Source organism: Protopterus annectens, chromosome 17.part0 (assembly GCF_019279795.1).
Source record: "Protopterus annectens isolate FY-2018-M chromosome 17.part0, PAN1.0, whole genome shotgun sequence".
NCBI lineage: Eukaryota > Metazoa > Chordata > Ceratodontiformes > Protopteridae > Protopterus > Protopterus annectens.
In genome coordinates this window covers 84,944,843-84,967,509 of record NC_056751.1, presented here as the reverse complement: position 1 = coordinate 84,967,509, position 22,667 = coordinate 84,944,843, and the positions used below count along the sequence as shown (strand labels likewise).

General features: G+C 38.1%; 1 protein-coding gene across 1 annotated transcript in view; it reads right to left on the bottom strand.

Annotated features, from left to right (window-relative positions):
* LOC122791777 (glyoxylate reductase/hydroxypyruvate reductase-like) overlaps positions 1–22,667 on the bottom strand; it is a 451,435-nt gene that overhangs the window by 75,340 nt on the left and 353,428 nt on the right. Inside the window, exon 6 of the mRNA XM_044059702.1 lies at positions 1,640–1,744. Within this exon, the coding sequence (XP_043915637.1) occupies positions 1,640–1,744 (105 nt within the window). The remainder of the gene's footprint in view (positions 1–1,639; positions 1,745–22,667) is intronic.

Genomic DNA, 22,667 nt, shown 5'->3' with positions numbered 1-22,667 from the left:
TGCCAAAAAGGAGTATTGTACTCTATAACTGGCCTAATCAGAGCTATGTATAGACAGATAACTTATTTTGATTAGGTTGATATGCCTTCAGACATTAGTTGTGCAAAACAGAAGGAGATTCTGACTACTAATGCTACATGGTGGTAGAAGAGAGGATGTTATTGAGCCAGGTACCAAGATACCTGACTATCTTGTCAGTCTGGCATGGGATATTTGCTATACTGTGCATTGAAGGAGAGAGTTTTTACTAAGTGTGACAGTACTGCACTTTTTATTCCTTTGTTGTACACCATTAGTTGGTGAGGGTTAGTTCTTGCTATAATATTTTGGCATTAGAAGGTTGTTTGACAATAACACCCACCAAATGCTAGTAATCCAAGTTTCTGTAGGGAGTGGCAAATGCAGTATTATCATACAAATTAACAGAAGAAAAGATAAAGCGCAGTGTGACAAAATCAGGTCAGGGAGGTCTAAGACTTCACCTCTGGCTAATCAGAGGTGAAGTATTATGATTGATTGTAAAACATAAAGAAAACCTGTGGTACCTTAAATTAAAAAGGTATTAACAAAGTGGGAGCATACTAGTTCTTTGTGCAACTATGTAATTAAATTTAAAACAACTGTACTTCTGTTCAGTATTAAAAAGAGTAAATGTATATTACTACCAGCAGTCTTCCGTGTAGCTGGAGTTTTGAAAATAGTATGCAATTTGGTTAAGGGGAATAGGAAAATGCATGCACTGCACCCTACAAAACATGCAATCCACTCAAAACATGTTGTTTCATTCCTTTATACAATGAAACAGTGCTGCAAACATTGAAGACATTAGAGTATTTATGTGTGGTAGCCCAAAAGATGAATAACCCACTAGAAGGATGCATCTGGTGATGAAACTTTACAAACAAAATCAAACCACTGCTTTGGGACAATACTTTGTGTGTTTACTTGAAATGACAATTAACAGTGTTGACTGATAGCCAGCTACAGACCCAGATATCCAAGTAGTAGAAAAATAACAGAGAATATATATTAGCCTTCCCAAGGTGGCACTTCTCTCAGATGATAGGCATAGTATGATATTTGTATTGCATTATTACATTCATGTGATCTAGTTAAGTGATAATTATAGAAAGGGAGAACCTGATCAGAGGAGGGGCTGGTTTATGGATACTAGCCTAGCCAACATTGGGAAGCCATGTGTCCAAATGCATTTTGAGACAATGACATTGCCCCCCCCCCCCAAAAAAAAAAAACACATTTATTATGCTGCAAGTGTCCATAGTGGCATTCAACTGCTTGCTGGACATCACATGCCTGTATATCTTCAGTAGCAATCAAATATGACTTATTTAATATTTTTTCACATTGCCTGAAAAGGTGGATTTAAAGCCCATCATGGCCTCTGAGCATTCTATACTAAACTGGGCTACTCTAAGCATTTGGAAGGACCTGTTGGAAATCTGTTTCCAGCATCTAAAAATGATTTACATGCCATAACTGAGGTGATCATAAAAACACAAGGTACTTGCCTCCTACTACAGTGCTACAGAAAAAACATTAATAATTAAACTAACATGCCTATAACATGGAGAGAGAAAACTTAACTTGCTGTAAATTTCATAACAAATGTGCCACTTACCATACTCTGCCTGAATTTTAGCAGACAGTTCCGGACGAGGTGTCAGATCTGTGTACAGAAACCTCTTCACGCCAAATGGTTTCAGTCGCTCTGCCACTGCTACCCCTAGAAAAGGAAAATTCAGATAATGCTGTTATAACACGAGTAATGATTCAATAGCCTGTAAAATGTCAAAAGTGTGTGGCAAGTGATTTTATTACAACTATGGCTAGGACAGATGGTTGAGCTTTCTACAGAATGTTTACCAGCACAATTTGTTTTCTTCAGCAATATTTAGACTGACAGGCTGATATGCACAGGGAATGAGCATGTATATCTTGAGCAAGAAATACTACTTCCGATTATTCTTTTGTACAGAAGATCCCATTAACAGAGGAACAAGAATGGATGCAGAAATTTTAGCCCTACCAGGATCCACCTTATGTATTACCAGACTCCTGAAATTCTGCTCGGCATGAACAATTTATGAACCATATTTTAGTAATGTGTGATATACATATATATATATATATATATATGGGTCTACTTCTTTTGACCTAACTCCCATTTGCCTGACACCCATTTGCCTGAGACCAAATGACTGAAATTTCATTTGCCTGACACTTCATTTGCCCGACACTTCATTTGACTGACAAGTATTATTACCAAGAAAATGGAATATGCCCCCTTCCCCACTGTAGTGCGACCCTGGAGTTAGAATATATAGTTGGGGGGTGTGGGGGGCACAGCTTACTTTTCTTTTACTAAGCAATATTACATCAAAAGTTTACAATATCATATGAAATGAACTGGGGGCTTCGCCCTCCACACCCCCCGTTATGGGGGGCTGTGCCCCCCACCCCCCCTGACTATATATTCTAACTCCAGGGTCGCACTACAGTGGGGAAGGGGGCATTTTCCATTTTCTTGCTAATAATTCTTGTCAGTCAAATGAAGTGTCGGGTAAATGAAGTGTCAGGCAAATTAAATTTCAGTCAAATGGGGTCAGGCAAATGAAAGTTAGGTCAAAAGAAGTAGACCCATATATATATATATATATATATATATATATATATATATATATATATCTATATATATATATATATATATTTATACACACATTTGGAACTGCCAAAAAGTATTTACTTATGAAGACTCAGATTAACATGGCTTACCTGTACAAATAGAAACCCATATTTCATAGCAACTAATAATAATAATAATAATAATAATAATAATAATAATAATAATATAATAATGAGTACTTGGTTGATGGTAAGAACTGGTTCATATATGTCCCATTTTTATCTACTTAGTAAAGAAATGAATGTAAAACTTTTTCTGCTATGGATGAAGATAAGATCTAAGGTCTGCAAGAAGCCTCATTATTTATCTTTCTTTTTTATTTTATTGAAGAAGTGAGTGTTAGACAGAAGTTATGGATAGATTTATTCAAGTAGAAATGTTTCTGACATTACTTTTGTGTAAATTAAGTTAGGAAAAGATAATTATATTCTATGGAATTATTTCTGACCTCATGTTACAACCACTTCTATTCAAGTTACAATAAGAAAAGCATAATCTTGCCTTTTTAGTCAGGCTGCAGAGTGAGCAAAGCTATCGTCAGACACATATGAGTAGGAACATTGTTTGAACAAAAACATTACGGAAAATATAAATAGAGTACTGTTAAACATATATTGCTATGACCTTGCTCAATGCTGAACAGAGTACTGACAGGCATAAGGAAATTTACTGGATAAAAGAATGTGGGAAGAATGTGTTTAGAGATGAAGAAGTTTCCAGAAGGGTGGCACAATTTGAGATGCCATTTAGATGGAAAAGAGAAGTTTATTGGATAATGGAACAGCTAAGAAGTATAAATTGTATTAGATACTATTCCAAAGGAACTACTTAAGCTGAAGGATTATGAACTGTGGATTCTTGTACTTTTTGTGTATAAAGGTAGCCATTAGCCTATTACTAGATTAACTTTTGTGAGTCTTAAAAATAGTGCTTTATCCTATTCATAAATAAACCTGTTTTGCTACAAGATGAATTCAGAAGATTTGTTTCTGATTCAGTGACTCTTGATCAACAGTGACCTGGATCTCTAGGGTCATTTTTCAATAATGACTTTGTAAACAAAATGAAAATGAATGATAAAAACAAAAGACAGTAAATGGAATTGGGTACGCTTGACTAAATGAGGCACTGTTGGGATTTTAATACCATTACTTATAATGTGCAGATTACCATTCCGCGGTGGTGCAGCGGTAGCATTGTTGCCTCACAGCAAGAGGTTCTCCCGTTCGATTCTCGGCTGAAGTGCGGGGAGTGCCTTCTGTGTGGAGTCTGCATGTCTTCCCCGTGGTTGGGTGGGCATTCGAAAGACATGCGTAAATGGGCGTGCCTTCGTTGAAGGTTGAACATCGAGCTGGCACCTCGGCGTTTGTGAAAATTTACTGCCAATCATTAGCAGACTGGAGTTCCGCTGTGGCGACCCCTAACCGGGAAAATCCGAAAGACAACAACAACTTATAATGTTCAGATAATGCAATGCATTAGTGTATATAGATTGCATCCCAAAATTGAAAAAAAAATCGTATTCATGAGCTTTGTTTCTTTTACTGAATTTTTGGAAGTATAATGATTAAAATTTTGGAACATTTACTCTTTATATATACATTAAAGTAAGAAAATAATATTAATTTTAAAGGCACTGAAATGTGAAATTTGAGAAAAATGGAAGGGCTGCCTAGCTTGCCTTACATGGCATCATTTGTCTTTCAATTTTGTTGTACTTTACGAGGGTGGTTAAGTTTTGTATAGCTGCCTGAGAACACAAGAAGGTTTAATGACTTATCTAGGGCCAAATACTATATAAGGAGGTTTTGATGGGATGCAGAATCCAATCCCCTGTGTTTGAGCTTAACATCTTATCACTTTGAACAGACTATGGGTTGTAAAGTACATACATATATATATATATATATATATATATATATATATATATATATATATATACATATATATATATATATATATATATAAAAGTACACATCAAAACAAGCTCTAAAAATAAGAACAAGCCCCCTGTACCTCACAGCAGGGGCAAAAGCCATTGCCACCACTTACTTATTAATCAGTTTTGAAGTCACACCAGGAAGTGCAGTTTAACTTTTCTGCATAAATAGGCTTTTGAAAAAACTGACTTTTGACTTTAGAGCTATTTTATGAACTATCTTGATAACACTGTCTTGATATCAGCAAGCAGTGTCAGTGGTGCACCTGGTAGCAAACTTGCCTTTGGTACAGAAAGCTGTGGGTTCTAGTCCCATACCAGGTAGATCAATTACTGATACTGCTGTGTAGCATAAGGGGAGTGCTACACTCCTGAGCTTGCTGCTCTTCAGATGAGATGATAAACTGAGGTCCAATATGCTTGAGTTGTTGGTAGCTCGGGTGGATGTAAGAGATCCCATGGCATCTATTAAAAAGAGTATGGGTTCTTTATTTAAAACATTATTTACAATACTATTTACAAACTTACATATGTACATATTTACAATTTATTTTGTACAATGTTGCATTCTTTTCTGTTACTGTCATACAATCATAAATATTTTACTTTTCATTATTATGTTAAATTTCTATCATTGTTATCCTTATTTGACTTCCACTCCTTTTTGCACAACCACCATCTAATTTTTCTTAAAATTACTGCTAGTCTCACTTTCCCATTAAACATGACTTTATTTAACCCTTCATTACAAATGGTCCACATAATGTAAAATAATCTTTTAACTATTTTACTAACATATTCCTTATTTTTATGGCTATAATACCCATACATACATAATTATATCTATATTTATTTCATTTACTTCTTTTATATTTTCAAAGAACTTTTCATCACATAATTTTTCCTACAATTTTACAACCCTAATACATTTTTAGAAAACATGTTTTGTAGTATCATCTTTACTACAATATATACAAACTCTTTCACTGATTTTTATATGGCATATTTCCTTTTACTGGTAATTTATTAATCACTAATCTCCATAAAAAAGTAACATTTTTTCTTGCTTATTACACTATATTTTTTGTAATCTTATAGTTTTAACTTTTTATTTGCTAGCTCAGCCCAAAAGTAACATAATAATTTTGAATCATGGTATTTTTATACCACTATTTACTGTCATTTTCTATTTCATCGTTTTTTTAGTTTTCATACAAGATTTTTTTCCTTGATAACATCTCATTTATTCATTTAATTAGTCCTAAACCTCCATTTTCCTTATCCATATTGAAGGTCCTGTCTTAGCTGGATTCAATCTTGAATCCCATATAAAAGAAAAATATATGTAGTATTTCTTTTTATTAGATTATTTGCAACATATAGACACTAGCTAAATATGCAATATTTACCAGAATTGATTAAATAACATTTTTTATCAAACAACAGCTTGCATGTTTTTCAAAAACAACAAAGCTCCTTTATTCCACTTATTATCCTACTCCAATTTTCCTCATTTACATTTTTACCCCCAAATCTTATTCCTAACAACAGAAATTTCTTTCATCAAAAAAGATACTGTTCCTATCTTTATCACCCAGCCCTTTATTTTTTTTATTTAAAGTCATGTCTATCATGTTTAAACATTGATGTGCATAACATATCACCTCCTTCATCCAGAAGTTGTCTCCCTTAATCAATAAAATATCATATAATCTGCATAAATAAACACAATTGGATTTTCTTCCCTTCATTAGTAATATAAGCAGCACCTTTCATATGTAAATTTACATGTCTAACTAATACATTCATAACTAATGCAAATAATATAGTAAGATGTTGTCCTGTTCGATTCTCAGCTAGAGCGTCTTCTGTGTGGAGACATGCGTGAATGGGTGTACCTTCATTGAAGGTTGTGCGTCAGGGCTGGCAACTCGGCACGTAAAAATCTACTGCCAATCATTAGTGGACCGGAGTTCCGCTGTGGCGACCCCTAACTGGGAAAAGCCAAAAGACACAACATATGCAGAACATGCAGTCTTAATTTTCTTAGTAATGTTGTACTTTTCCATAATTGTCCACAAACGTTCATGTTGTACTGTATTAAATGCTTTATTTAAATCTCCTATCATGATCTTGGTTTCATCAGTTCTGTTTACATTTATAATATCGTCTACAATTTCCCTTACTATTAATAATAATCTCTTACATCCTTTTCCCTTTAGGCTATATACACTGTCTTGCATTATACATCTCATTTTATTTTTCATTCTCTACTGAATTATTTTCTTAAAAATCTTATATTCTACATTGTTTCCAATTTTCAATTTTATTTTTAACTCCCTTTTTCCATACAAATTTAAGTATACCATTGCATAAATCTTTATATGTAAAACCTTCATTTAACCACTAATTCATAACTTTTAAGAAGTGTTTTTTTTCTGCCAAGCTACAAAATTCTTATAAAATTGATATCCTATTCCATCTGGTCTTAAAACTGACTGTAAATTAACTTGTTCAAGTACCTTATCTAATTCATATAAGGAAATCTTGTTTTTCAGTTCATTGTTTTCTTGTTCTGTTAATTTTTTAAATTTGTCCCTGAGATCTTATCTCTCCTCTATCATCTTACATTTCTCTCATTATACTAGTATTATCTTTAACTATGTTACTCAAATAGATTGATACTTCTTCTCTTCTCTTTTACATTGTAAGCAGTATCTTTGCTTAAATAATAATTATTGAATTTTGTCTTGATTCTATTTATAAATGTTCCATTCTATCACATAATATCATCTATCATTTCTTTAATGATCCTTTAAGCATCTATACATATTGTTTTACAATTTGGTTTTGCCACTTTTCTTACATCTGACTGCCATTCTAAAAATCATTTTTATGTTTTTCTTAAAGGCTAGCCACCACTCAGTGGGATGCAACCTATATACACTAAATTTTATAACATACTTTAGTGGAAATGTGATCTTTCCATAATTGCATATGTATTGTTTCCACTTTCATCCCATAATTTCTCATTTTTTCCTTTTATTCATTTTCCCAGTCTGATATACTCTTTATTTTCTGGTATCTCTATCCATATGGCTGAATTATCTGAAAAGCCTGTAAAAGTGTCTCTGTTTAGTTATAATTAAACTTTGTGATACAATAAAATAATCTATTTCATCTTATATACACCTCAACTGTATGTCCACAAATTATTATTCCAAATCATTAAACTGCCACATTTTATAACTTCAAAAAATTTGTTAACATCATTTCCTATCTTCTTTTTTCCTCTCAAATTACAATTAAAATCTCGCTTTAGTATTATATTCATATTAATTACTACATCATCCATAATTTTATGAAAGAAATGTTCAGTTTCTTTACCTGTAACATGGGCAGACAATGTTATAATTCTACATATCTGATTATGCAATCTGAGGTCTACTATCATTAATCTTACCATAATTAACAATGATATAGTCAGTATTTTTACTGACTTCCTACAAAGTTCAACTATGCCCGAAAATAGTTATTTTTCTAGATTCCATATTGTATCTCCTCCACAAAGTTTCTTTGTAATCTTTCTTCGTGTCAACAATCTTGCATCTTCTAATACTATAAACATTGACATCATACTTAATACAACAATTTAGAATGCCTGTTCTTCTAATTATATTCCTAATACTATTTACATTTACTGAAGGATCTCTAAAATTTTCAATATGTCTGTGTTGTAGCTTACCATAGATTATGTAAATTTGAAGTACTTATCTCATTTGCACCATCTATTTCCTTTCTTTTCTCTTGTATACTTATCCCTTTAAACTTTCTTTTTCTGTCTGTTACTCCTTTGCCAAAATAATTCGTTTTACCTTTCACTATTTTCCAATTGATGTCTTCCTCATCAATGATTTCAGATTTCTTCTATGGTATCTTCTGTTTTATTTTTCTCTTTATCCTTATCTTTAATTTTACTCTGCTTCTCTAATTCCTCTTTATCTTTTATTGGAACCATTTATTTTCTTCATACACTGTCCTCACTTTTATTTTCTTGTTCTTCATCATCCTGTTTCTCTCTAGATTAGAATTCACCAACAAATGCCCCAATTTTGTTACATTTATAATATTTCAATTCACACACTTTTATATCATGACCTGTTTTTGCACAAATATAACATTCCCTCTTATCATAATTAATTATCAAATTATTATCTTTTCCACACAAAAATAAACATGTTTTAGGTTGTCGCCAATATTTTACAACACTCCTATTACCTTCTACTTTTATCATACCAAGGATATAAACATTTTTTTTCATTTTCCATTTTCAGTGCAATATGACAGTCCCATCTACCAGTCCATAATCATCTATCATACACTTTGCTAATTTCCATAATGTCTTTACAAAGTTTAATTAAATGTCTCTTTAAAGTCTCTTTTTCATCTTCAGTTAAAAACTGAACATGCATTTTCTGTTTTGTTTCTCTGTGAAAATGCTTTCAGCATATAAGAGTTCCAGGTTTTATAGTTCTTTTTCTTTCCAGACTGCCACAAAAAAAAAACTTCCAGAACAGAACCAGTCTCAAAAATAATGCCACAAAACATCTCTTTATGAATAAGAATAAAACCTCTTACCTTATGAGCCTTCACTCCCAATGGTACCATTAAATTATCCCAAATGTCATATCAATCCATTTATTTTTTCTTCTTTGTTCTGAATTCTTACCATGAATTTTCTTTGACTGTTGATTGTACTTTCCTCTATTCATTTCTTATCGCTTACCCTGCAGTTTCCATAAAAGTCTCAGCATATAATTTCTTTTTCTGGCAATCTTCTTTTAAAATGGCTTTTGATTCCTCCGATTGGATTTTGTCCATGACTTCTCCCCGTGAAGCATTTTTTCCACACTCTGGCTTGCCCTGAAAAATAATTCACCTAAAATATCATCCCGCAACCCTCCCGACTGGAAGGTTATAATAAGACATCCGTCATTGTTTTGAACATTTGCTTCTGAGGAAACAAACAGATTTTGCTGATTCAGCTCTTCACAGTCATGTAGAGCCTTAACTACCATACTTGCATTCACCTCTGTGCTATCCATCATCTTGGATCTCCTTGAATGATGTTCTTTCAGTCACCACTGCAATAGGAACATAGGAATGGAACAAGCACCCTTCTAATGAGTAGGTGAAGTTCCCCAGTGCCCTGGCCAAATTTCCCCTAGTAATGTAAATAGCATCTCAGCTCTCATGTGAAAAGAGGTCACCAACCTAGTGGGACTAACCCTTTCAACAAAGGATAAATAGATAAATATGCCATGCAAAGCTGAGGAAGAGAATACATGGTTAAATGCATGTTCTTACCTTTGTCATAGACGGAAGTTAAACTTGATTTTGAAGATGGCTTCTTCTGTCATTTTCACTTCTAGATCCAGTATTCTGAACCCTTAACTCAAAACAGACCTAAAAAACTACAGTTGTTTCCATATAATAGAGGAATGCATTGATTAGAATTAATTTGAATTCACTTACCAGGGTTATTTTTTCTTTTTTTAACTCAACATGTTATTCATCAAAACAGATCACTGTCTAATTAATGATGTAACATCAAAGAAAATTTCCTGAGCATGAAGAAAATTACTTTTGGTGATACTTTTAGGTACAGATACTAAAAAAAAAGCTGCAAACTGCTTACATTCCACCTTGGTTTACCCCAACTAAAACTGAAATTGTTAGAGCGTATAAATGGGCATTCATAACTATTTCTTCACCTTCTCTGCCCACCTAAAAATATCATGTATAAAGAAAGAGCTATCCTGTTGTAGTACTGGTAAATGTTTGATAGCAGTGACCTAAAAGAGCTTGCCAAAAGTGTGCTTCATAATTAAAATTCTGTCTTCCTTTTATAGCCTTTTCCACTAAGTGCATCACAAGTGAGTTGCAAATGTTGCAAAACAATGTTTTCCATCTACCATAGAACTCTGCTATGAAACTCTTATTGAAGAAAATTACCTCCTCATACTCAGATAGAGTAATCCTATTGTTTCACAGCTTACTTTACAAATTACTATATGCGGACACCTGCTCACCACTTACCAGTAAAGTGTGAGCACAGCCACATTTTAAATCTATGCTCCTGCTATCCATTAAATCACTCCTAAACATGAGCATATTTCAGGGGAGGATGCAGCCTTCATTAATGGATAAATGACTTATAACTCTATACACCACAGCTCAGAGATGTACCAGAGTCTTTATTCTTCTACTGATTCCTGGCGAATAGTGTTTCACCCCTGTCATCTGCCACTAGTTTATCACTTTAAGTTCCCTACAGGGCTTATAATATCTGTTAATCTTTAAATGAATATTTAGTTCTGTTTCAGTTTAATGTAGCTGACTTACTTTCTGCACTCAGACTATCCTGTTAATTTTCTCTGGTCAAATCTTTCTTTACATATTAGCAATCATAAAAAAATGCATTTTCAGCTTTTACCGTTGAATATTAATAATGTCCTTAAAAGCCAGTCTACCTGCTCAGTTAATTAACAAATGTATACCATAATAATTGCAGAATATGAACACCTAGCAGCTTATTCTTCAGTATAATTGTTTGCTCATTTTAGTCTCCCAGCAGTTAAAGCTGCTATTGCCTACTTGTGTAGCTTTACTGTAGCACCATTATGTCATTGTAAATCTTCATGTGTTGTGCATCAGTATTTAAATTAGTTTAACTTGGAAACAGGTATGCATATGTACAGTATACTAACTTGGTTAACAAAAACTGAATAAATGATCCTGCATAATTCTGTATGTGGCACAAAATGCCCTAGTATACTGCATTAGTAATTACTAGCACCAGCAACTGCCCTCAGCCATCAGTGACACTTACATTGTAGTACTTTTCTTGGAATCAAATATACAATGTGACTACCCCTGCATATTTTAAGCTTTTTTCCCCTTGCTCCATAGAAGGGTACTGTCATAACACCAGATACATTAATATTTGTGCATCAATTAAAAAAGCACAAGTACATGTAGAAATGAGTATGAAAGTGATATGCCTGAAATATATTTAGAATTACTATGCATTACCAGTGTATTGTCACAGGGGAAGTGTACTCACCTGCACCACTGAACACTTGGATTTGACTAAGATCCTTGGCATCACCACTACCAGATTTGATGTTAAGCGTCTCAAAATGAGGGGTAGACTTTCTTCTTTACTTTACAGAAAGATATGTTGGAAGCAAGGTGATTATAGGGTGGGGAATCAAACAGTGAATTAAAAGAAACTACAGATCAGGAAGCTGAGATCACACAATTTAATTGTGGAATCAAATATGTCTCAACATCATTACTGCTCATTGTCAGAGGATTTCTTCTCATTGTATATGTTCAGTGGTATGGTTTACCTTCATCTTACACTACACAGCTGAATTTGATGATGCTGAAAATGGAATGTCCCTGTATTTTATCTTTTATGGCTGAAATGTGTTGAAGGTTCTCCCATATCTTTGTAATACACTTCTGTTTACCTTTTATACCTAGGCCTAAATGTTCAGTTTTACCCAGTCAGGTTCTACCCAGATCTTTACTTTTACGTCCAAGCAGAAGCAGGCCTGACTCTTACCCTTTAGGTAATTCTTTATGCTCCCTCTGTTTTGTCTTCAACTTCTGGTGTTGTAGCCCCACTGCCTCTCTCATAGGTTTGCTTCAAGGACAGTTGAAAAGGCAGCCTTCTAGCTGGTGCCAACACAGCAGTATTCTAGTGTTGTCATGCCATTTGTCAATTATTTCTTTTCAAATCTGATAGAACTTGCATGCCTTGTCTGTGTGTTGTGATAAGTTTGCACTTCTGTGTGTCGCAACACTGCTTCTTCTAACCTATCTCCCAAAAAGCTACCCAGAATCTCTACAGAATTCTCCTTAGGGGTGGGATTGTAGATGCAGTCACAACAGACTACTGTCATCCCAAGAAAGAGTGAAGCATTTTCTTATTTCCCCACTGGCTCCAGTATCCCCCATCACCGTTAGGCTAGTCTTGTTTTTCTTCATGGGAAGTACAAGGCCATTTTAACTAAAGATGTTGTAGAATTATATTCCAGATTATACCAAAACATAATGGTTTTAATGTACATCTTTCTGAGCAGCAGTCTTTTAGCAGTACAGATAACCAGTGATGTTGCTAGACAACGTTTCAAGGAAATTCCAAGCAGTAAACAACAGTGCTTCCTTTGCCTTTCAGCTGTTACCCTGGACACTAAATGCATTACTGAGCAACTTCACAAAAATATGAGCAGACAGTGAAAATGCTACAACTGCAATGTTATACTACTTTTATAATAGGGGGAGGCAGGGATGCACTCCGAGGAGCAAATGCACTTCATAATCACATGATTATACAATATATAGAAATCCAGTAAAAATGCCTTGCCTCATTGGCATGAACTAACATACATTATGCCAGCACAGAAGAAGGCATATGTGCATAGTACCTCAGAAGATGAAATTAAGAGATCTGAAGCATCAGTCACTGTAATCTAAATAAGTGATGTTAAGTAATCAAGAGCTATAGGTTACATTTACAGAAAATGCAAGGCATGAATGTGGGCTCTACACATAATTTGTAGCTGATATAGTATGCTACTGGTGTATGCTATTCTATGAAAGGTGCCCAAGGTACAGGCTGTAGACAGTGATAATAGGCAAGAAACTAACAATATGATCCACATTCATGCACAACATAAAGAACAGGATTGTGATTTAACAGGTGTTTCTTCAGCAGAATACAAATGCAAAGGAGTTGGTTAAACAATCAACTTGTGAGTAAATGTACAAGAAAAACTTACAGATGGAATACTATTCCTGAGTTTTATGGTGTTCCATGCTACAAATGTGCAACATACTCCATAGCAATTTTAAACATATCCAAGACAGTCATATTTGCAAAAGACAGTCATTTGCTTGGAATAATACATACAAACTGCCAACCAACTCTGTAGCAGTGGCACCTATTTAGGCACAGGTACACCAAGGCATGAAGTGTGAAGGATACTTATGTGCCATTAAAGGTGGTAACCCCCTCTCCCAAAGATTGTCTCTTCCTACACAGCAGGTTAAACAGACAGGAAAATGCATCATCTGCATGTCACTGTCCATACATCATTGAAATACATTATCTCACATTGTGGTTGAAATACTGTGCCATCATAATCTGAAGGCTAGGCATGTTTTTCATCAGTATACTGCATACTTTCTTATACTGATGTGTCACTCAACAAAGTACTTAGGAGTTCCAAACAGGTTTTAGAAATGTTGGACCTTGTAGAATGGACAGTTTCCTACTTGCCTTAAAACAATTAGCAGTTCTGCACTGTTGTGGCTGCAGCTTTAGCTAGCAAATGCTTTTGTGCATGAGAAAACTTCCTCATGTTCTGTTCAGAGTGTTGCCACTACATTTGGGTTTATCCTCTGCCATAATGGAAGAACAGGCCACTAGACACTTGATGCCACCCTTTCTAGACAACTCTCCAGGCTGGAGCTCACTAAGTGAGCCCTGGTTGCTGTAAATAATTGGGACCAAAACTCTTGTGATAGTAGGCTAGTTAACCTGCAGAGAATAATAGTAATAGTAGGCTGCCTCTCCTGCAGTGGATAATAGTAGGCTGGCTCTCATAGGTTCATCGGTAGGTACTAGGCTATCGGCCCTAGGGCCTATACAAGCCCAGCCAAAAAGGTTCCCTGGCTTTTGCCACCCAAGAAAATTATTTTCCTGTGCCACTGTCGAGCAGAGCCACAGAAGTGATTCCTGGGGTGAATTTCCTATTTCCCATCCAATCATCAAGATTTTTCTTGAAGAGTACTAATGAGGAGCTTTATTTGATATAGATAGGTAGTTTATTCCAGAGTATGGGAAGTCTCTGGGACAGGAATCTATCCCTCCGGCATGCTCTGTTTATTGTGGTGACAAGGTTTAGGTCCCTAGAGCATGTAGCTTGGAGGAATTGGGACTTCTTTAAGTGGAGCATGTCCAACAGCTCTGGGTTTGACATAACTTTGTATGTTAGGCAGAGATCACCTCTGAGTAGGAGATATGTGAAGGAGTAAAGCTGGAGTTTTTTGAGACGGTCTGCGTAGGTCATCTGTTTGAGGCCAGTAATCCTCTTTGTGAGGTATTTCTGCGGCCTTTCCAGTTGTTGTAGATATCTTGTGAGGTACATACCAAAAGGGGCATTGTACTCTACAATGGGTCTAATGAGTGACTGAGTAGAGGGGAACAATGACCTCTTTTTTTCTGGATGAGAAACCTTTTGTGATGAGGTGTGCCATGTAGAAGGATTTCCTGACTACTGTGGCGATGTGATTATCAAAGGAGAGACTACTGTCCACCTGTGTCCCAAGGTCTCTTATCACACTTTCGGTGTTAAGTATACTACTGCCTATGCTGTAGTTCATGGGTACAGAGTTTTTACCAAAGGGGATGACAATGCACTTTTTGACTTTGAGCTTGAGGCCATGGCTTTGACACCAGGCATCTGTCTCCGTGAGGCCCTTTTGTAGGATGTCCACATCGTTAAGAGTTTCAATTATGGCTCCTAGTTTGCAGTCATCTGCAAACTTCATTAGCCAAAGACCTTCTGTGTTAGCCTGTACTTCAGAGAAGTAGATACAAAACAGGAGAGGACCCAGGACTGAACCCTGTGGTACTCCACTTGTCACTGGTCTGAAGTCGGATTTGGAGTCTGCTACTTTCACAGTGTGGGTTCTGTCAGTGAGCCAGTTGGCAACCCATCTTGTGACATAGGGATTTATACCTAGTTTAGTGAGGTTATCTATAATTCCAGAGTGGAGGATGGTGTCAAAAGCCTTGGCAAGATCTAGATAGGCTGTGTGAACCACCTTACCCTCGTCTACGGCTTTGGCGACTGCTTCAAAGAAGTCTATCAGGTTTAGAAGACATAATCTGCCTTTTACAAACCTGAACTGGGTGGGGTCCAGAGTTTGGAGATTACCAATGTCTTTGTTTATAAGTTCCATGATGATATGTTCCATGGCCTTGCACTGCAGGAGAGCCAGCCCAGTATTATCCACCACAGGAGAGCCAGCCCAGCCAACCAGCCAGATGGCTCTCCTGCCATGGATAATAGTGGGCTGGCTCTCCTGCAGTTGATAATAGTAGGCTGGCTCTCCTGCAGTGGATAATAGTGGGCTGGCTCTCTTGCTGTGGATAATAGTGGGCTGGCTCTCCTGCTGTGGATAATAGTGGGCTGGCTCTCCTGTGGTGGATAATACTGGGCTGACTCTCCTGCAGTGGATAATAGTGGGTTGGCTCTCCTGTAGTGGATAATAGTGGGCTGGCTCTCCTGCAGTGGATAATAGTGGGTTGACTCTCTTGTAGTGGATAACAGTGGGCTGGGGGGGGGGCTCTCCTGCAATGGATAATAGTGGGCTGGCTGCCTTGCAGCTTATAATAGAGGGTTGACTCTCCTGCAATGGATGGTGTCCACTATGATCTTGTGGTGGAACAGCATGCTCCTTTCTTGATTTGATATGATGTCCTTCATCTTTCCACTTGCTGGCATATTACTTCCTGTGTTGTTCTGCACTGTATGCTCTCTTTCTGTTCATCACGTAAGTCAGGGACACATTTATGAGATGTCACCATCACAGTTTGCAGGTCATTCCTCATGTCTATTATGGTGACTGTACTAATGCGTTGCAGACTGCTGTAGTGGCTGGCCACATTTCTAACTTCCAGTAGGTTTACTTGCCACTGCAGCAGTCTCCTGACAGGTATACCCACTGTGCCTCAAGATATGTGTTCACTTCTGACTTTGTAGAAAGAAGCTTGTGATTATGTGTGCTGTGGTTGCAGTACATTTATTGTTCTAAATATGTGTGTGAGAGTGTATATGGGTTAGTAGTCCATTGACTAGGATGATGTGACCATGCTTGTTGGCATGTTGTTATCAACATCTTGTCTGTGTATGTGTATGCCTGTGTGTATACATACATACATACTTACATACAAATATTTCAAGCACCAGCATTAATGCCGTTCTAGCCTGCCAACATACCAAAAACACTTGTTCCCATAATAAGTGTCCAGGCTGTTCTTAAAAAATATCTAAACTAGTGCTTGCTTTAATGCAATTTAGTAGTCTATTCCATGCATCAGCTTCTTTCTCAGAGAACCAGTGAGCACACCTCTCATTCCTATAGAGTCTTCTACATAGGTTGACAATTCTCTACTACTTTTTAATAACCCCAAACATTCCCACAGGTAGTTGTCTCTAAATGCCCTATATACCTGAATAAGGTCTCCTCTTAAAAGTCTATATGAGACACTGTACAAGTTCAGATATTTTAGTCTTTCATCATAACTTAAATTTGTCACATCCATGAATCCCCTTGGTATATTTCCACTGTAGTCTTTCCAGGTTATTCATGCTTGTGTTCTAATAAGGTTTCCACACTGCTATTCCATACTCAAGTTTGGGTCTAATGTAACTAACAGACAATGACTTCATCATTTCTGATTTCCTAGACTTTATAAATCGTTTTATATAATCCATAGTTGTATAACTATCAATAACCAATTGGTATATATGATTAGAAAAACTCAAAGCTGGATCTACCCATATACCCGGGTCCTTAGATTAATCTACAGTTTCAATTACTGTATGCTGTATTAAATATTCTCCTTTCAATTTATGTCTGCCAAATCTCATATGCTTAGTTTTTGCTGTATTTATCAGCATATTATTTTCTTGTGCCCAAATGGTCAATTTAGTTAAATTCTTTTGCAGACATGCCCTATCTGTAACACACAAGATCAGTTTACCCAATTTCCGGTTATCTGCATACAGACTGTAGAACACCTCAGATGAAAAATATAGATCTAAAAGGTACAATCTAAACAAGTAAGGGCCTAGGACAGAGCCCTGTCGGACACCCTGATTGTAACCAAAGATTTCACCTGTCCAATTGCTGTATGATACTTGCCATGTCCTATTTGTAAGCCACACAGCTATCCATGTTATCAAGAATGCATTGACACCTAATTTTTCTAATTTATTGATCAGTGTTTTTTGTATATGACCCTGTCAAATGTTGAAGTTAAATCTATATAAATTATATCACAGCACAAGTTTTCATTTTTAGCTATTATTGCATTGTTATAGAACATCATGTTACAGGTGGTGATAAATCTACTTTCAACATATACATGGTTTCAAGTCCCAACTTTTCCAGTTCTGACAATAACTTATCCAATACTACCTTCTCCATTATTTTTCCACAACATGAAAGTAGACTTAAGGGTTTATACAACTATGGGTTTTTCCTACTCCTCTTTCCCTTAAAGACAGGTTTAATAAGTGCATGTCTCCAATCTTGAGGAATCTCCCCATATTTACATGATGGCATAAATAATAACTATAATGGTACTGTAAGTCCTTGCTGAAGTGTTCTCAGGTCATTTACCTCTCAACCTCTTAGAGCAAGAAATCTGGACAAAGCCATAAATACTGAGGTGAGTGTGATCCCCACCACAGCTGGCATTTTTCATCCCAAAGGGCATCTTCCGTAAACTCATACAAGCTGAAAGGAGTCACAAAGGCTGACTTCTCTCTAGTGTTGTGAGTCAAGGGCACCTGCCAGTAGCCCTTGGTAATATCAGTAGTGGTCAGATACTTAGACCCACCCAGCTGCTCTAGGACTTCATCTGTTCTAGGCATGGGGTAAGCATCTGACTCTGTGTGACTATTTAGTTTCCTGTAGTCCACACAGAACCTGGTGCTGCCATCCTTCTTTGGTACCAGCACCACTGGGGAGGCCCAGGGACTGCTGGACTCCTGGATTACTCCCAGTTCCAACATCTCTTGCATCTCCTCCCTCAGAGTCTGTTTGACTCTCTCAGGCACCCTATAAGGGGCCTGCTTAATAGGCCTTTGGGATCCTGTGTCCACATGGTGCTGCACCAGATGGGTGCACCCTGGTTTCCTAGTGAACATGTCCCCATACTGCTGTAACACTGCTCATATTTCTCAAACCTGTGTAGGGGATAGCTGCTGGGACATTGCTACCCCTTCCACTAAGGTGTCAGTCCGAGCCTCACTGTGGAGATCAGTCACCAGATCCCCCTCAGACTCTTCCTGCCACCCACTGCAAATAGCACAAGGGCCTCCCTATCATGGTAAGGCTTCATCATGTTAAGATGGTACAATCTGTGCTTCTGCCTCCTGCCTAGCAGTTCTACCATGTAGTTAACATCACAGACCTTCCTTACCACCTTGAAGCTTCCCTCCCAAGTTGCCTGCAGTTTATTGTGTCTGACAGGAATGAGAACCATCACCTGCTGCCCCACAGCATACTCTCTGGCTCGAACATTCCTGTCATACCAGACCTTTTTCTGCTGTTGGGCTCCTGCCAGTTCTCATGGGTCAAGCCCATGAGCTCCCTAAGGCTTGTCCTGAGGTTTAGGACATATGCCACAATAGACTCCTTGGGGATTCACACTTACCCTCCCACTCATCACAAATCAAATCTAAAGGCTCCCTCACTCTATGCCCATACAGTAATTTAAAGGGCGAAAAACCCATGGATTCTTGGGGCACATCTCTCTAAGCAAACAATAGATGGGGCAAATATTTGTCCCACTCCCTCTTAAACTGGTCTGCAAATGCCCATAGCATGGTATTTAGGGTAGAGTTTATCCTCTCCATAAGACCATTAGTCTGGGGGTGGTAGGAGATGGTCTTTAGGTGCTTCACCCCACAACACTCCCACAGGAAAGCCAGCATGTCTGACATGAAATTGGCACCTCTGTCAGTCAGTAATTCTCTTGGGAAACCTACCCTGCTGAAAATCTCTAGCAAAGCATTTGCCTCCTTCTCTGCCTCGATGAAGGACAGAGCCACCACTTCAGGGTATCTAGTAGCATAATTTACTACCACTAGGATATACATCTTCCCTGTGGAACTAGGGGTACTCAGAGGCCCCACAATATCCATAGCTACCCCCTGAAATGGCTCCTCTATCTCAGGCAAAAGTGTCAAAGGCGCTTTGACCTTGTCTCCTACCTTGTCTACTTTTTGGCAGTGCTCGTATGTCCTGCAGTGCCCTGTTGCATGCCTGGCAATCCCAGGCCAATAAAAGCTCTGCATAATATGTCTTTTGGTATGCTTTATGCCCATATGACCTGCAAGGAGAATGTCATGGGCTCTGGCTAGAAGTGAAAGGCAGTAGGCTCTGGGCACTACCAACTGCTGTATTAGCTCACCTTCTAGCCCTCCCTCAGGGGTCCACTTTCTATACAATAAACCTTTGTTCCAGTATACAGAATCCTCTTTTCCTTGAGAATTAGGTTCCTCCCTAGCTACTTCCCTCAAGCCTTGTAATGTAGGGTCTGAGAGCTGAGCCTGTCTCAACTCTCTCTTTGTAACTCTTCCCAGCTCCCCCTCTACACAAAGTCTGGTATCCTCTGACAGCAGTGCCTCACTGTCAGCTTGGGTACTGCTACTCACCCCTGCCCTTGCAGTCACTCTGTCCAAGGGAAGATCAGTACCCACCAGCAGCTGTGGCTCACCTTGTCTCATTGCTACAGGGTAGCTCATTCCCTGAAGTTGCCACATCACCAGTCCTGGCTTCAGGCGTGCGGTCTGTCTGGGTCTTCCCCAGGCTACTAGACCCACATGCCTGTCTCCAAGCCTGACTGCATGTCACTACATGCACACAAGGTACTGCATTATTAAAATCATTCCTTATCAAGACATCTGCAGGTATATCCTCAAACACACCTACTTGCTTGCTTCTTTTTCCACCCTCCCAGTCAAGGTGAACCCTGGCCAAAGGCATTTGGAATAGGATCCTTCCTAAAGTTCTGACTGCAATGGACAGCTCAAACAAGTACTGCTCCTGTTTAACCACTGCAGGCTTCACAATGGTTATACAAGAGGCTGTGTCTCTCTTGCCAGTGGCCTTTATGTCCATCACCAAGATTGGATTTAAATGCTGCTGGTAGTTTGTTACCCCATTATCTCCAGACAGCTTACCACTGGCATTCTGTTATTCCCACTTGCTGGTTCCCCCAACTTTTGTTCTCTACCTTGCCTCCATAGACATCTATATGCTACATGGCCCCACTGATTACATTTAAAACATTTAACCCTTGATCCTGGCCATGTACCTGAACTAGTGGTTTCCCCAGTTACTGGCGGACTCTGTTGGTATGGTTTAGGCTGCCCACCATGGGCTCCCTTATATCCATGTGCAGCACTGGGTATCCCTTTCCTGTGCAGTGATGTCCTGTTTGCTAGGTATACATCTCCCTTTTTCCTCAACTCATCTGCAGAGTTGCATTCCCTGTCTGCCAACCAGATTCTCATGCCCTCAGGCAAAGTGCTAAGGACTTGTCCCCTGACCGAAAGGTCTGCCAGTCCCTGAAAAGTGGTGACCTGACACCCACTCACCCATCTATGAAAAAAGTGCTTAACTCAGCACTATAATCACATATACTTTTATCTGCCTTGCATCTATGCTCACAAAACCTTTTTCTGTAAGCTTCAGGTGTTAACTTAAAACATTGTAATAAACAGTGCTTCACTTTTTTGTAATCTAAACTAATCTAAACAATCACTATCAGACAATTTAGAAACAACAGTTATAGCTTTACCATGGAGTAAGAGGATGAGGACCTGTACCCAGAGCCCTTGGTTAACATTATACTGTCTGTATACTCTTTCAGACTTATGAATAAAACTATCACCTTCTTGGTACTGAGGAAGATGTTTACTGACCTTTGCTGCTTCTGGGGTACAGTTACTCCCTTCCCCATTACCTCCATAACTCTGGCGAAGAGTCACCATTTCATTTTATGTTACCTGTGCCTCTCATTTTCTTCAACTTCCAGACATCTCATTCTTACTTTTTCTTCAGCCTCCAAATGCCGCATTCACTCTGCTGATTCTAATTATAACAATTTGGCCTCCAGTTCAAATCTCTTTAACTTCAGATGGATTTTTAAGTCCTCTGAGGAAAAGTTGAGCTGTCCTGTTTCTGAGACCTGCCAAGTCCCCATCAACTGACTGGTTATCCTCCTGCTTTCTAGTCTGTGCTGTAGCTGTGATTAAGGCTGCAATCACTTCCACTTTAGTCAGGTTGGCATGCCCCAGTCCTTTGGCTTGGCACATCTCAGCCAACTTGTTCCTTGTCAGCTTGACATAATCATCTGCTGACATCCTTGCCTGCTCTCCATGACTAACTAAGCTAACAAAAAGTAAATAAATAAAACTTCCGACACAAGCATCCTCCAAAAGGGCCTCATATAAACAGACAACTGGTGCCAGAGCCATGGCCTCAAGCTAAACGCCAAAAAGTGTATAGTCATCCCCTTCGGCAAAACAGTGCCACAAATTACCACATAGGTGGTAATCCATTAAGTACAGAAGAAGTAATTAGGGACCTGGGGACCCAAGTTGATAGCAATCTCTCATTTGACAACCACGTGGCCAAAGTGGTTAGAAAAACATTTTATATAGCCCACCTAATCATGAAGGGATTCACATCTAGATCAGCGGAGGTCATCGTGCCTCTTTACTCATCCCTCATCAAGCCTATAATTGAGTACAATGCCCCTTTTGGGATGTACCTTACCAGACACCTGCAGCAACTGGAAAGACCCCAGAAGTACCTTACCAAGAGGATCAAAGGGCTCAAACAGATGCCATATGCTGCCCGGTTAAAGAAACTCCAGCTCTACCTAGTGGCATACCGCCTGCTCAGAGGCGATCTGTGCCTGACATATAAAGCCATGTCCAATCCGGAATTAATGGACATGCTGCACCTCAGAAAATCCAAATTCCATTGAGCTACGCGCTCGAGAGACTTGAACCTCAGCACTGAAATAAATAGGACATGCTGGAGGGACAGATTCATAACCCAGAGGCTCCCTTCACTCTGGAATAAAATCCCAGTCCAGGTTAGGCAGAGTCCCTCATTGACTCTCTTCAAGAGGAATCT